At 43.4% G+C, this 11,485-nt stretch overlaps 4 protein-coding genes across 4 annotated transcripts; 3 read left to right on the top strand and 1 right to left on the bottom strand.

The window, feature by feature from the left end:
- Positions 1 to 2,541: 2,541 nt before the first annotated feature.
- On the top strand, positions 2,542 to 2,830 carry COCVIDRAFT_70585 (hypothetical protein; the record flags this gene model as incomplete). Its single annotated transcript, XM_014694740.1, has 2 exons — positions 2,542 to 2,688; positions 2,753 to 2,830. Coding segments are annotated over 2 exons (225 nt in total), but the record flags the coding sequence as incomplete, so codon positions are not given.
- A 534-nt stretch (positions 2,831 to 3,364) lies between these two features.
- On the bottom strand, positions 3,365 to 5,166 carry COCVIDRAFT_43181 (hypothetical protein; the record flags this gene model as incomplete). The annotated part of the gene is made up of 7 exons (XM_014694739.1): positions 3,365 to 3,624; positions 3,675 to 3,764; positions 3,824 to 4,055; positions 4,110 to 4,416; positions 4,463 to 4,823; positions 4,871 to 4,952; positions 5,005 to 5,166. The coding sequence occupies 7 exons, from the start codon at positions 5,164 to 5,166 to the stop codon at positions 3,365 to 3,367; spliced, it is 1,494 nt and encodes a 497-aa protein (XP_014550225.1).
- An 87-nt stretch (positions 5,167 to 5,253) lies between these two features.
- Positions 5,254 to 5,406, top strand: COCVIDRAFT_116042 (hypothetical protein; the record flags this gene model as incomplete). Its single annotated transcript, XM_014694738.1, has 1 exon — positions 5,254 to 5,406. A coding segment is annotated over one exon (153 nt), but the record flags the coding sequence as incomplete, so codon positions are not given.
- A 3,357-nt stretch (positions 5,407 to 8,763) lies between these two features.
- On the top strand, positions 8,764 to 10,509 carry COCVIDRAFT_116055 (hypothetical protein; the record flags this gene model as incomplete). The annotated part of the gene is made up of 8 exons (XM_014694737.1): positions 8,764 to 8,879; positions 8,936 to 9,207; positions 9,263 to 9,346; positions 9,397 to 9,522; positions 9,570 to 9,712; positions 9,761 to 9,875; positions 9,923 to 10,103; positions 10,152 to 10,509. 8 exons carry the CDS (start codon positions 8,764 to 8,766, stop codon positions 10,507 to 10,509), a joined length of 1,395 nt encoding a protein of 464 aa, XP_014550223.1.
- Between the last annotated feature and the right edge of the window lie 976 nt (positions 10,510 to 11,485).

Here is an 11,485-nt window from a genome sequence, read left to right as displayed (position 1 = left end):
TATAGTCAACTCAAATTATACTTTCTTACTAGTTACTTTACTTAATAAGATTATTACCTATTAGTCTATTTAATATAGATTAGTAGTTGTCGAACTTTTTGTTACCTTCTATTTAAGCACACCACTCCACTGCATCGCCAGACAAACTCTCACGGAACACTAGCGTAATACTCGCCTGCCTTAGTGCGGACCAGGACAGAGAAGTATAGATCCCCAACCCCGTGTAACATATACCTACTATACTGCGCTAGAGCCTAGTAACTAATACCTAATTGCTTCTCTCTTTAACACTCTTTATAAGTAATCTACTAATTAGCCTCGCGCTAAGTAAGTAGATCCTCGCTAGCTCTCTTTATAAGGACTCTACGCTTCTATATCTACTTTTTCTTATATTTTCTACGCTCTAATACTAATATATTAGCTTTCTTAAGGCTAACTATCTAATTACGTATTAGCTTAGCTAAGAGTATTATTACCTTAGCTCTCTTCTTAAGCTAGTTAATCGCCGCGATAATTAAAGCTAGTAATAAGTCTTAATACCTCTAAACGCGATTATATATTAGTATTAATTAAGCTTTAAGCTTACGTGTATTACTAGGCGTATAAGCCTACTAGAGAGCCTCTAGTAGAATAGCTAGTAGAGTAGGGGTACGTAGCTATATACTAAGCTTTAATAGAACTATATCTAGCTAGAGAGAAATAATATCTGCGCCTTAAAAAGCTAAGTAAATATTAGCTAGCGTAAAGAATTAATTAAACGCTACCTTAAACGTTAGTAGAAACTTAAGCTTAGTAATATAGTTAATATAATAATAGATTAGACTCTCTACCTCGCGGCTATACGCGCGCTTTAATAGCGAGAAGTAGCTAATATTAAGAGGCTAGAGTAGATAAGATAAATAAGGTAGTATATAGAGAGTGTAGATATTATTTTGTTAAGGGCGTAGAGGCCTTCGAACGAGTTTGCATTAGCCTATAGTACAGAAGAAGAAAGATAAAGAGAGTTAAGTTGTTATACGACACTTCTCTCTTTATACCCCCGCTTCTACGTTCTTCGTACGAGTAAGGTTCTAGCTAGGCGGTGTATCATAGGCACGTGATACAATCACGTGCTTTCACTCTCACGGGCGCAGCCCATTACATATTTTCCTTATAGAACTCTTAGAATTAAAGAGAGTAGTAGCTCTTATAGCTATTAAGAATAAGTAGATAATATATACTAATAACGTAAGTCTTTGTATAGACGTTAAAGTACTTTATCTATATAATATCTAGCTTATTATTTATTTAGCTATTATTACTAACTATAATTACCTAGTCGCGTAGGATCTCTGCCTCCTTATACTAGGTAGATAGGTAGTGCTTACTAGTAAAGATTAGAAACGGTAGAATAGACTAGCTAGCTGCGTTAATTCTAGCGATAAACGTTACCTACTTACGACTACTTAGCTAGATAGCTTTTAGTTTAGCTCTTCTTTCTAACGCTATAATAACGAGCTAAGTAGTAATCTTACTTATTAAGAAGCTAGCTTTATTAAAGTTATAGACGTTCCCGTTATAGATACTATACTTAGCCTTTATCTACTCTATAAGCTTAAACTAGCTCTTAATTAAGACTAGATCTTTATATAGAGCTCTCTATCTATTATACGCCTAATTAAAACGCGTTATAAGTCTATTTATACGCTTAACGAAGTTAGCTAGCTACTTCTATCTAACTTAGCTAGCGCCGCGCGTAGCTAATAATCTATCAGCTATATTACGTATAGCTACGTAGGTAGGCGAAAATCTACGTAGATCTAGATTAAGTATATAATTAACTATTACCTCCTCTTCTAGCTTAGTAAGCTTCTTTAAGTTAGGCTAGTAATTACGTTAGGTAGGCTTTCTATTGCGCCTATTCTGTAGCGTTAATCGTGTTACGTTAAATATTACTACTATACGTTAGTTACTCTAGATTTAATAAGTATAAAGAGAAGAGATAGTAAGCTAAATATCTGTTTTATTTAAAGGCATTTAAAATATATTGCGTAGAGTAGTTGTGTATAGAGTTAAACCGTGTGCGCAAACTTAGTGGGGTGGCCAACTCGCTTGCCTAGCCAACTCGCTTATCCAGCACGTTATAAGATATATTAGATAAGTAGATTAAGATAAACTTTTAAGAGAATACTTAAGAGTTCTAGTAGGACTATATACTCTATCTCTATCGCTGTCGCGCCTCTAGCCTAAGTAGTCTCTCACAGGTCTCTAAGGGCTAGCCTCTATTATCGAGAGCATCGTAATAATTACTATAACATTTTTTATTTTTTCTATACTATCTAAGTTACTATTTAGCTTCAAAAAATATAATATGTATTACTTATTTAGGAAATATATCTTAGTGTCTCTATCCAGACCTAACTCTCTACGCGAAGTACTCTACCTAGGGCGAATTATGTTTAATACGCTAACACTCCCGACGTCATTATAGGTAAAGTCCATAAATCCACTACTAAATCGTTAAAACTCAGGATGCGCATTGCGTACATCATTACTGGCATCCTTGCCACTCTCACCACTGCGCAAACATATCCCAAATGCACCATGGAAACTGCCAACTCACACGATTGCGCCGCCGTTATCGACACCAACGCGTGTTACAACAAGTTCAGATGGAACGAGCAGATACTACGATATATCGATGGAGCAGTTGACACCAAGAAAGCAAAGATGGCATGCGAAGATCTTCCTCTTGCTGCTGACGATATGATAGATAACAACACAGGTCTGCGAATGTTGCACATGTGTGGGAAGAGTCATGTGGTTCTGGGGAACACAGCAGAAGTTATGCTACTGCGATGCGAAATGGATGTTTTGGTGGGACGTTCAGAAGAATGTTAATGGCCGTACGTTCTTTGGATTAACGAGTCGAAATGGGACAGCAAGGAAATACGACGCGAAAACTTTATGAAACGAGGTACCTCTTGTTCGAGTTGATGCAAAATCCAACGCAGCTATAACGGAGCAATCTCAAGTCGTGCGTGCATAAATTTTCTAACACGCGGCCTTACGAATCTCCACTCGAATACTGTAGGGTATGCGCAGCAGCTATGATTTGTGACTCAACGATTTTAACAGCTCGCCCTGGCAAGTGATACTCTGACATTTGGTGTGAGTCTACCTATTTAGAACTGTTCTTCAACCTGAAATGATGCATATGAGATCTTATGACGACCAGGACCAGTATTGTGGCGTTCGACAAGAACAAAGCAATCGAGGCAAGCTGTTCTAGTCTGCTTCGGCAGAGGCCATCTAACTGGCCCTTTGTGTTCCAGACAGCATATCGCAGTATGTAGAAAAATACACCGCCATTCATCTCCTGAAACTAAACTCTTGTAATGTATCTTCTGCCTGCATCACAGCAAGACTTTGTTGCGCTTGCTTCACAACTCGTATTGAATGACTTAACCTTTTCTTCCCATTTGTTCTCAGCTAGCAGCATATTGATCCGATCTTTAGTTACACGGAATGGCTCAGGCAAGGCTGGATATGGCGCAGCGAGGTGCGGCGGAGTGTGCTGAAATCCAATGGCGTCTAGTACCAGGGGCGCGACGTGGGCGGAAGCGAGTAAAACTCGGGGCATTCCTTTACTAATTAGTCCAAGTGCTTCCTCAAAGAGGCTATCTCCCACGCACCATGTCCTGTGAACGCAGCATTGATGAATTGATGTTCATGACCCGGGACAGAGCCCACGAACGGAAAACCGTCTACACTTTCTCCTTGGACTGCAAAATGATCAGCCACGTACGGACCAGTAAGTGCATGTCCTCAAAGATGGCCATACTTCCCGTCCAACAGCCACCCTCGTCAGCCGGCTTGCCGAGCTCTGCCATAGCCGGTCCTGGCCAGTCTTTGATGTCGGATGCTGGCCATGATTTGCAGAAGTCGGACACTCCCACGAACTGTTTATCTTCTTGGTCGTTTGGCATGACTTTTTCTGGAGTATGGATGACGATTGGTCGTACACCTCCGAGCATGATAGTGTTGTAAGGCGCTGGCAATTGAAGGTGGTAGTTCTGTCTTGAAAGGTAGCTTTGCTAAAGCAAGAAAATGGGGCTTTGGATCCTTACATTAACAGTGCTGTCCCAGTGCTGAGCACCAGTGTGTTTGATGAATCCAGGCGGTGCTTTGATTGCGTTCATACTTCCTCTGTCGGGAATGATGAGCTTATCAAATTCTGGTAAGAGATGAGAGGCCCATCTATTAGTAGTGTGAACGACAGCCCTGGCACGTATACTTCCTCTAGTCGTCTTTACATGAATCCAGCCTTTGGAATCTCGCTCCGACACCTCAATGGCTGGGGTATTCGCATGCAAAGACATGTTGCCCGCTTGGAGTAAGATACGAAAGAGAGCATGGACAAACTTGTAGGGCCATCTGAGTCTTGTCAGAAATTGAGTGAACAGGAGGTATGGAGACCAACACCTGGCCAGAGGGATGCACTATAGCTGCGAGTGCTCCCTTCATTTGCGTGAACGTTTCTGCTTGTGTAGGGTCTTCAATCACCCTGCATACTTTCACAAACTCATTATCATCACCGTAATCGTCTCGCATGGCTTCCAATGCCCCTTTAAGGCGTTTCCATGCTTCCTCGGTCATGGCAGCATCAAAAGTTTCGCCAAACTTGAGACAAACTTCTTCAGTAATGCCTTCTTGCTCGCAAAGCTCTTTGAAAGCCTCAAGATGTGCCATCTCATGAGTGATTAGTTCCATTGCGCCATCAGCCCCAAAACGCCCCCGCCACACCGGATACCGGGAATAGATATGTGGTCTCAATTGACCCCCTTCTCGTTGTTAAACACTTATTCTATCATTTTAGATGACCCCTTACCATTGCGCCCAGTGGCACTCCCGCAAATATCTCGTGCTTCTAGGACAGTCACTTTGGGTTGCCTCTCTGCGTTTTCAGTCCCCTAATGTTCGATGAGTATAGCCTGGTATATATGCCTTGGGCTGCGCACACACCTTGTGAATCCAGTAGGCGGTGGATGCACCCGCATATCCGCTCCCGATAATTGCAATGTCAGTCTCCTCTGGCAAGACTTCGCTGGAACGAAAACTCCGGAGAGGTGATTCAGCGGCCTCAATCCAATAGGATTTGGTAGGATCAGAGACTGGGAGAACCATTTTTTTGTGCTATTTCAAAAGTACGATCTTTGCTTTACACTCATTGAAGCTAAAAGATCATTTCAACTATATAAGGAGCACAATCATGGCAGCGGGCGTCTGAGCCGATATCGAGCCGGCCGTGACAGAAGAGTCATTCCCTCTCTGGGAAAATGCCCAACGACCGGCCCGGTTCTGATAAGCTGTGGGGCCTGTCTGGCGTGCATTAAGCGAGAGCATAAGTGGCGGGTGCCTATGTAGCCGAACACGACAACTAACAGCATATTCAAGACCTAATCTTGGCTGACTCTCTCAAGATATTTTCACGATTCCAAAACAAGTTCTTTTTCACAGCCATATCACTATTATGCCCAAGCCTCAGGAGCGCATCATTTTCGACATCGTTGGGACCTGCGTAGGTTTCGACACATACTACGACTACATCGAATCTGTCCTAGGGAGAAGCTCCGGAACCATACCATGACCACACAGCACTTCGGCTTCACTTGGAAAACTACTACTGAACTTGAGTTCTTGTTTCTGTTAATCTAGGCCAGCTACAAGTCTTATAAGGATGGTCTTTATGGAGTATTCTACCGCACACTCAGCCTTTTTGGTGTTGCACAACCTCGAGATCTAGCCGCAGAGGAAGAACGACAACAGTGTATCAATAACTACTCAGATCTGAAACTCCATTCAGGTTTCGAAGAAGCTTTCTAATTGCTATACAACAACGGCTTTAAAGTTTAGTACTTAACGACTGCCGACGCGAAGCGACTTGCAGATTATTTCGAACGTGCCGGTGTAAACATACCACAGGACGGTATTATAAGTTGTAATACAGCTAGCTCAGCAAAACCAGCTCTTTCAAGCTACAAGGCCATGTGAGATCGATTAGGAGCGAACGATATTGAATGGTTTGCTGCTAACCATATGTGGGATATGTCTGCCGCAACGAAAATTGGTTTCCGTAGCGCATAGACTTCGGTTTACAAGAAGTGGGCTTGTCACAATGTCTTCAGTGAGGCAAAGATGGGCGTTGTCGCTGGAAGACTGGTGGATATGGCTTAGCAGATTATAGCAAAGTCGTGATACTATTCCGGATAGAACACAATATCCTGTTTGACGGTGTTTTTAGTGTAAACAATATCAACATGTATGACGCGGAAATGTAATCGTAACGCTAGAGGCGCGATTCTCCAGGCACGTAAGATGGGTTGGACAAGGGGCTAGAGCGGCGTCAAGCAGCCGAGGTTGCTTCCTTGACTCCAACCTTGCATTGTCCGTCCACCCTCGGAGATAACGACTACCGCCGCTCAGCCGTTCCACTCACAAATTAACGTCACGTGTAGCTGTACATATAGCCGGCCCGACCTCTATCACCGGTCACACCGGCCAAACCGGTCACAAAGACTGATAACGTGCTCCGATTCATTCGAAGATGTCACACAGACGACGACATCCGGTCCAAAATGGATCGTGAGAACCTCAGGCCCACTGAGAAACGCCATTTTGTGGCAGATGAGCGATAACAAGTAGTTTGTGCTTAAGCCACAACAAGAACGTCAGCGAACATTCGTATCACGGAATGCTCAGATATGGTACTTACTACCAGTCCAAATCCTATCAGTATGAGCGTCACTTTCCTCCTACTTTCGAAGGTAACATTGCGCGTAATCATTAAAATAGCATTATATATATTCAAGGAGCTTATTGTTGTCTGAAACTTTGTACAATTCGTAAAAGTTTTAGTAAAAGTTCCTCTTCGCCCTCACTCTTATGATGCTACCATTGAGATAAAGAATGATATCGTCGGATTTGTAATCCAAAAACTTTATTATACAGCTGTTATCTATCTTTTGCATCTTCATAGCTGCGAGTCGCACGACCGTACCTCTTACTAGCATAACATTATCCTAGATTTCTAGTATCAACACAGCAGTATAACCCTTCATGGCATAGGTAATAGTTTTAACCTTGATAAAACAGCAGGGTGTGTCCACCTATCAAACCCGAAATCCGCCATCTACTGTCATTTCTTAAACTCTGGTCACTGGTGTAAACGTCTGTAGATTGACTCCTACTATAATCATTTTTTCGAAAAATGTGTAACCAGTTAGTGGGGCGATGGATGAGCATCATTTTACTTATAGAAAGACATTGCCCCTCACACGCCAGATACCACTCTATCTTGGGTATTAGAAAAGTGATTGATTCCACTAGCTGTGCGTATGCACACTTCGGTAATGCGATCAATACTTGCTCTCATCTTACCTTGCCCTTTCTAGTACAAGCAAGCATTAGCGACTCTTATCTCCTTAAGCCATAATCGATATGCTCGCGTACGACCAGCTCACCAGCCATATCCACTTAGCGCGCCTTGGAAGAGACCATGTGTTCGACCACTTCTTTCCCATGGCGTTCGGGTACGTTGGCTGCTCTCAATAATGAATCTAGCTTCAGGTGGCCATCTAAAAAGTAGCTATGAATTACGCGCCGCTGGTAAATAATACAAGTGATATATAAGAGGTACTATATCGGTCTACAACACCAAAACACGCTTCGCAGGCTTCAAGAATCAGTATCGATGGAACGCAGCGCTTCGCACTGGTGCTTTCTTCCATCAAGTGATGTATAACGGAAGCACCTACATATCCTGCCCCAATAACAGCGATGTCAGCATTGATACGGAGTTCTGTGCTGCTTTGGTGTGTCAATCGAGCCAACTTCTTTCCTCTAATACGAGGGTACAGCGTTAGCTACCGGGAATGGCTTGGATATGTTAGAAAAGGAAGACATTAGGATGCGTATTCTGTAAGATAGCAAGTGAGCAGGCTTTTAATCGCGTAGAGGGCGTGTATGATTATCTCGGTGCTCAACTCATCTAGCTCCCTACATGAGTACGATGCGCAAAGCCGTGTCCCTTGTGCTTCCGCGACCGGTCCGGTCCAGTTCAGAATGGCGGAAAATCAAATAGTCAACGCGATGAGACCGGAGAAATATAGAGTTTCAGCTCTAACTAATCTTGATAAGTGGATAATAGTGGCGTTCTGCGATGATGCAGGCTGTTGCAGTTAATTTTATTTTGGTGGAGGCTGAACAATGGTTGGTGTACATTTTGTCCAATATTATCCAACTCGCATTGCCACTTGCCTGGCCAACCTTTTGGGTATCGAGTCGGGTCTTAGCATTTAATGTTACGGGCAATTTTACTCTCATTATGATTACAATAGTACATACGTATGCACGCGGGCCTTTTACAGTGAAGTTTGCTCGGGTCCGGCGTAGTACTGAAACGAGGAAAGGCTTCCGTGCCTCACGCTAGCACAGATCCGTACCAATGGCAGAACCGCCGAAACAAATCACTATCATCTCTATCTAAAGTGGTCCAAAGGTGGAGAAAACTGCGCGCTAGAGCCCGGGCCGGCTCTCTTATCTGTGGGGTTCCCCGCGACCGTTCCAGTCCACGAATCCATCTCAAGCTATGGCCGTGAGACTTCTAGCATATGTAGAGCTGCATTCCGTCTTGTGGTAGAGCAAGGGGCTCGGTAATAGACAGTCCTAATTATGGCATCTTTTCAAGACAAAGACATCAAGGCCGACACCGGCGTTACCAACATGATTGCAGACGATGGCGTTGCTGACGTTGCAGTCGGCTCTGTGGAAGAACCTCCTCGTTCTGCATTTTCCACTTTCTTTCGAAGCGTGCTATTCCAGATGATAATGTTTGGAGCGTAAGTGTTGCCTCGAACCCATCACAGGGCCAAGTATCCTACTGATCAACACTCAGACTATCACTGGTCGGACCAGCCATGTCGGATGCCATTTCCAATCTTGGTGGTGGAGGACTATCCACACCATGGATAGCAAATCTTGCAAACTCGCTGAATTACACAATGAGCTTTTGCAGTACTATTCTAGGGGGTCCGGTCATCAATAGAATTGGCATCAAATGGTCTTGCATGATCGCGGCTCTGGCAATGCCGCTGTTTGGATCTGCATACTATGTGAATGCGAGGTACAATGTTGAATCATATCTCTTGATTGCAAATGTTATCGGAGGTGAGTCATGTTTGCGCGTGGCCTCAACACGAAGTATACTGATGGGTAACCAAAGGTATTGCGTCTGGGTTCCTTTATGTCGGCGAGACCACTGCGATGCTGTCGTATCCCAATCCGGAAGACCGTGGATTCTACCTCGGTGAGTGGATTGCCAATTATTCATTTCGAACTTCGTACTGATCGAGGAAGGTATATGGTCTGCGATGCGAAATTCTGGTAGTGTTATTGGCGGTGCGATTAACTTCTCAACAAACTACGACAGGGCAGGAAGTGGAGGTATCGCGTGGACAACATACCTGATATTCGTTGGCCTTGGTAAATCATATGTTGTCGCTGGGCGCTCTCATGCTGACAACATTCAGAATGTACTGGATTCATATGGGCGTTTCTTCTGTCTCCAACTGCAAAAGTACGTCGCCGCAATGGTGGCAAAGTTTCCATGTCTCGTCGAGCGTCATGGAAACAGGAATTTACTGCTTTATGGGTATACTTGCAAAGAGATAAGGTTAGAGATGAACTGGTAGACTGAATCCCAATGACTAACGATTGCCAGACTTGGCTCATCTTCTTGCCATCATTTTACTCTTTCTTCTATGGAGGAACCATGGGCACGTACCTAGCTCGTCATTTTTCGGTACGAGCTCGCGCTTTGTCCTCTTTGTTAGTCCGTAAGTGTACAATCTCATAGCAGCTATCTGTAAGTTGACTTGAGCAGCGGTCATAACCATACCATCCGTCATCACATTTGGCAAGCTACTGGACAGTACCTTTTGGTCGCAGCGTCGTCGAGCGTGGACAGCAATGATGGCCTGGTTACTACCACAGATAGCTTGTTTCATTTGGGTTGCATACGAATACCATGAGCTTGGTGACAAGTCTGCACTGGATCCAAAATTGTAAGTACTTTCACGTGGTAATCATTACTGGAATACTAACTACAGTAGGCAATCAAAATCATGGGCTAAAGCTTACGTGCCATACCTGATAATCTTTGTTACAGGTTACTGGACTCAGCTTACATTATACTGGATTCTGGGCATATATTCAAAAGATATTGAAGTTGCTTCGCGCGCAGGGGGTGTCTTCCGCGCTTTCGAAACCTCCGGACAAGCGGTGTCGTACGGACTAAGCTCAGCAAGTCACATCAAACACGTCATTCCGCTCTATGTTAATTGCGGTGTACTGGCTCTTATGATTCCAAGCATGATCTTGTTAATCAGCGGGATGCCAAAGAATTCAACTAGTATTGGGAGTATCGAGCAGCCGGTCCATGTCGATAATGAGATCACAAAGGAAAGTTGAGTTTGTAGGATCTAGAGTCACACAATAAATTTCGTTCAAATGGAAGCAAAATATCCGACCAAACGCAGCCAGCGAGCGTTTTGATAACCTCATATAGCTTCATTCGCACATGCACTCAAGAAAAGCATTCCTCCTTTGACAGAATAATCAGGCTGTCTCTGATTCGCAATGAGATCCAACATGTCCCTCAAGCAGGTCTTGCTCCATCATTCTACAGATACAAGTCCACATGTCGCCGCAAAAACAATTGTATACGTTCCTGCACAAAGGCCCGTCATATGAGAGGTGACTATTTCATGAGGCATGGGTTAAGCGTAATTAAGGATATAGAATTCAGGGATTCTATATGATTGAGTAACTCTCGAACTTTCTTAGAATTTAGCATCCAACGTAACTATGCTCTCATTTTTCGGTAGTTCTAGGTTAGCTTCTTTACCTTTCCCTGGCCGCTCTTGAAGCGTTCTTGTATGTCATTGGCCTGATCCAGCATACCCGACTTATATAACCCTTGTCCTTGATGAAGGACTTCTCCCAGTTCTTCTAGAATTGTAGATAAGTCATTACAAAGAGTCTCAAGCGTTAAAGATCATACGCGATATCTACCAAGAAAGAGTCGTGTCAGCTAATGCGCAAGGCTGAGCTGAATATTAAAGAGTAAGGAAAAGAATTTTTAGAAAGAATGAATTCATTCAATCAGGGTACTGAGATGTACTATATACTCTTGATCAGAGGATCACATAACCGGGTTAGGGTAGCTGCATTGTGCACCTTAGCTCTCAGCTGCATTCTCGGCAATTGGCATATAGGATGTTACAGAACCTAGTACATAAGTCCCCCATCTTAAACCAGCGCAAATTCGCTATTAGCGCATTAATATAGAAACAGAACGAATCTCAAGCACTCTAGAATTTATCTTCTCACTTTTCTCACAGTTGACACTGGCTAGTAGACGCTAACGAAAAAAGGGTCGCTAGTA

Source organism: Bipolaris victoriae (genome assembly GCF_000527765.1).
Source record: "Bipolaris victoriae FI3 unplaced genomic scaffold scaffold_226, whole genome shotgun sequence".
In the NCBI taxonomy this organism is placed as follows: domain Eukaryota; kingdom Fungi; phylum Ascomycota; class Dothideomycetes; order Pleosporales; family Pleosporaceae; genus Bipolaris; species Bipolaris victoriae.
The sequence above is the reverse complement of the archived record's forward strand: the minus strand, read 5'-3'. Positions and strand labels throughout refer to the sequence as shown.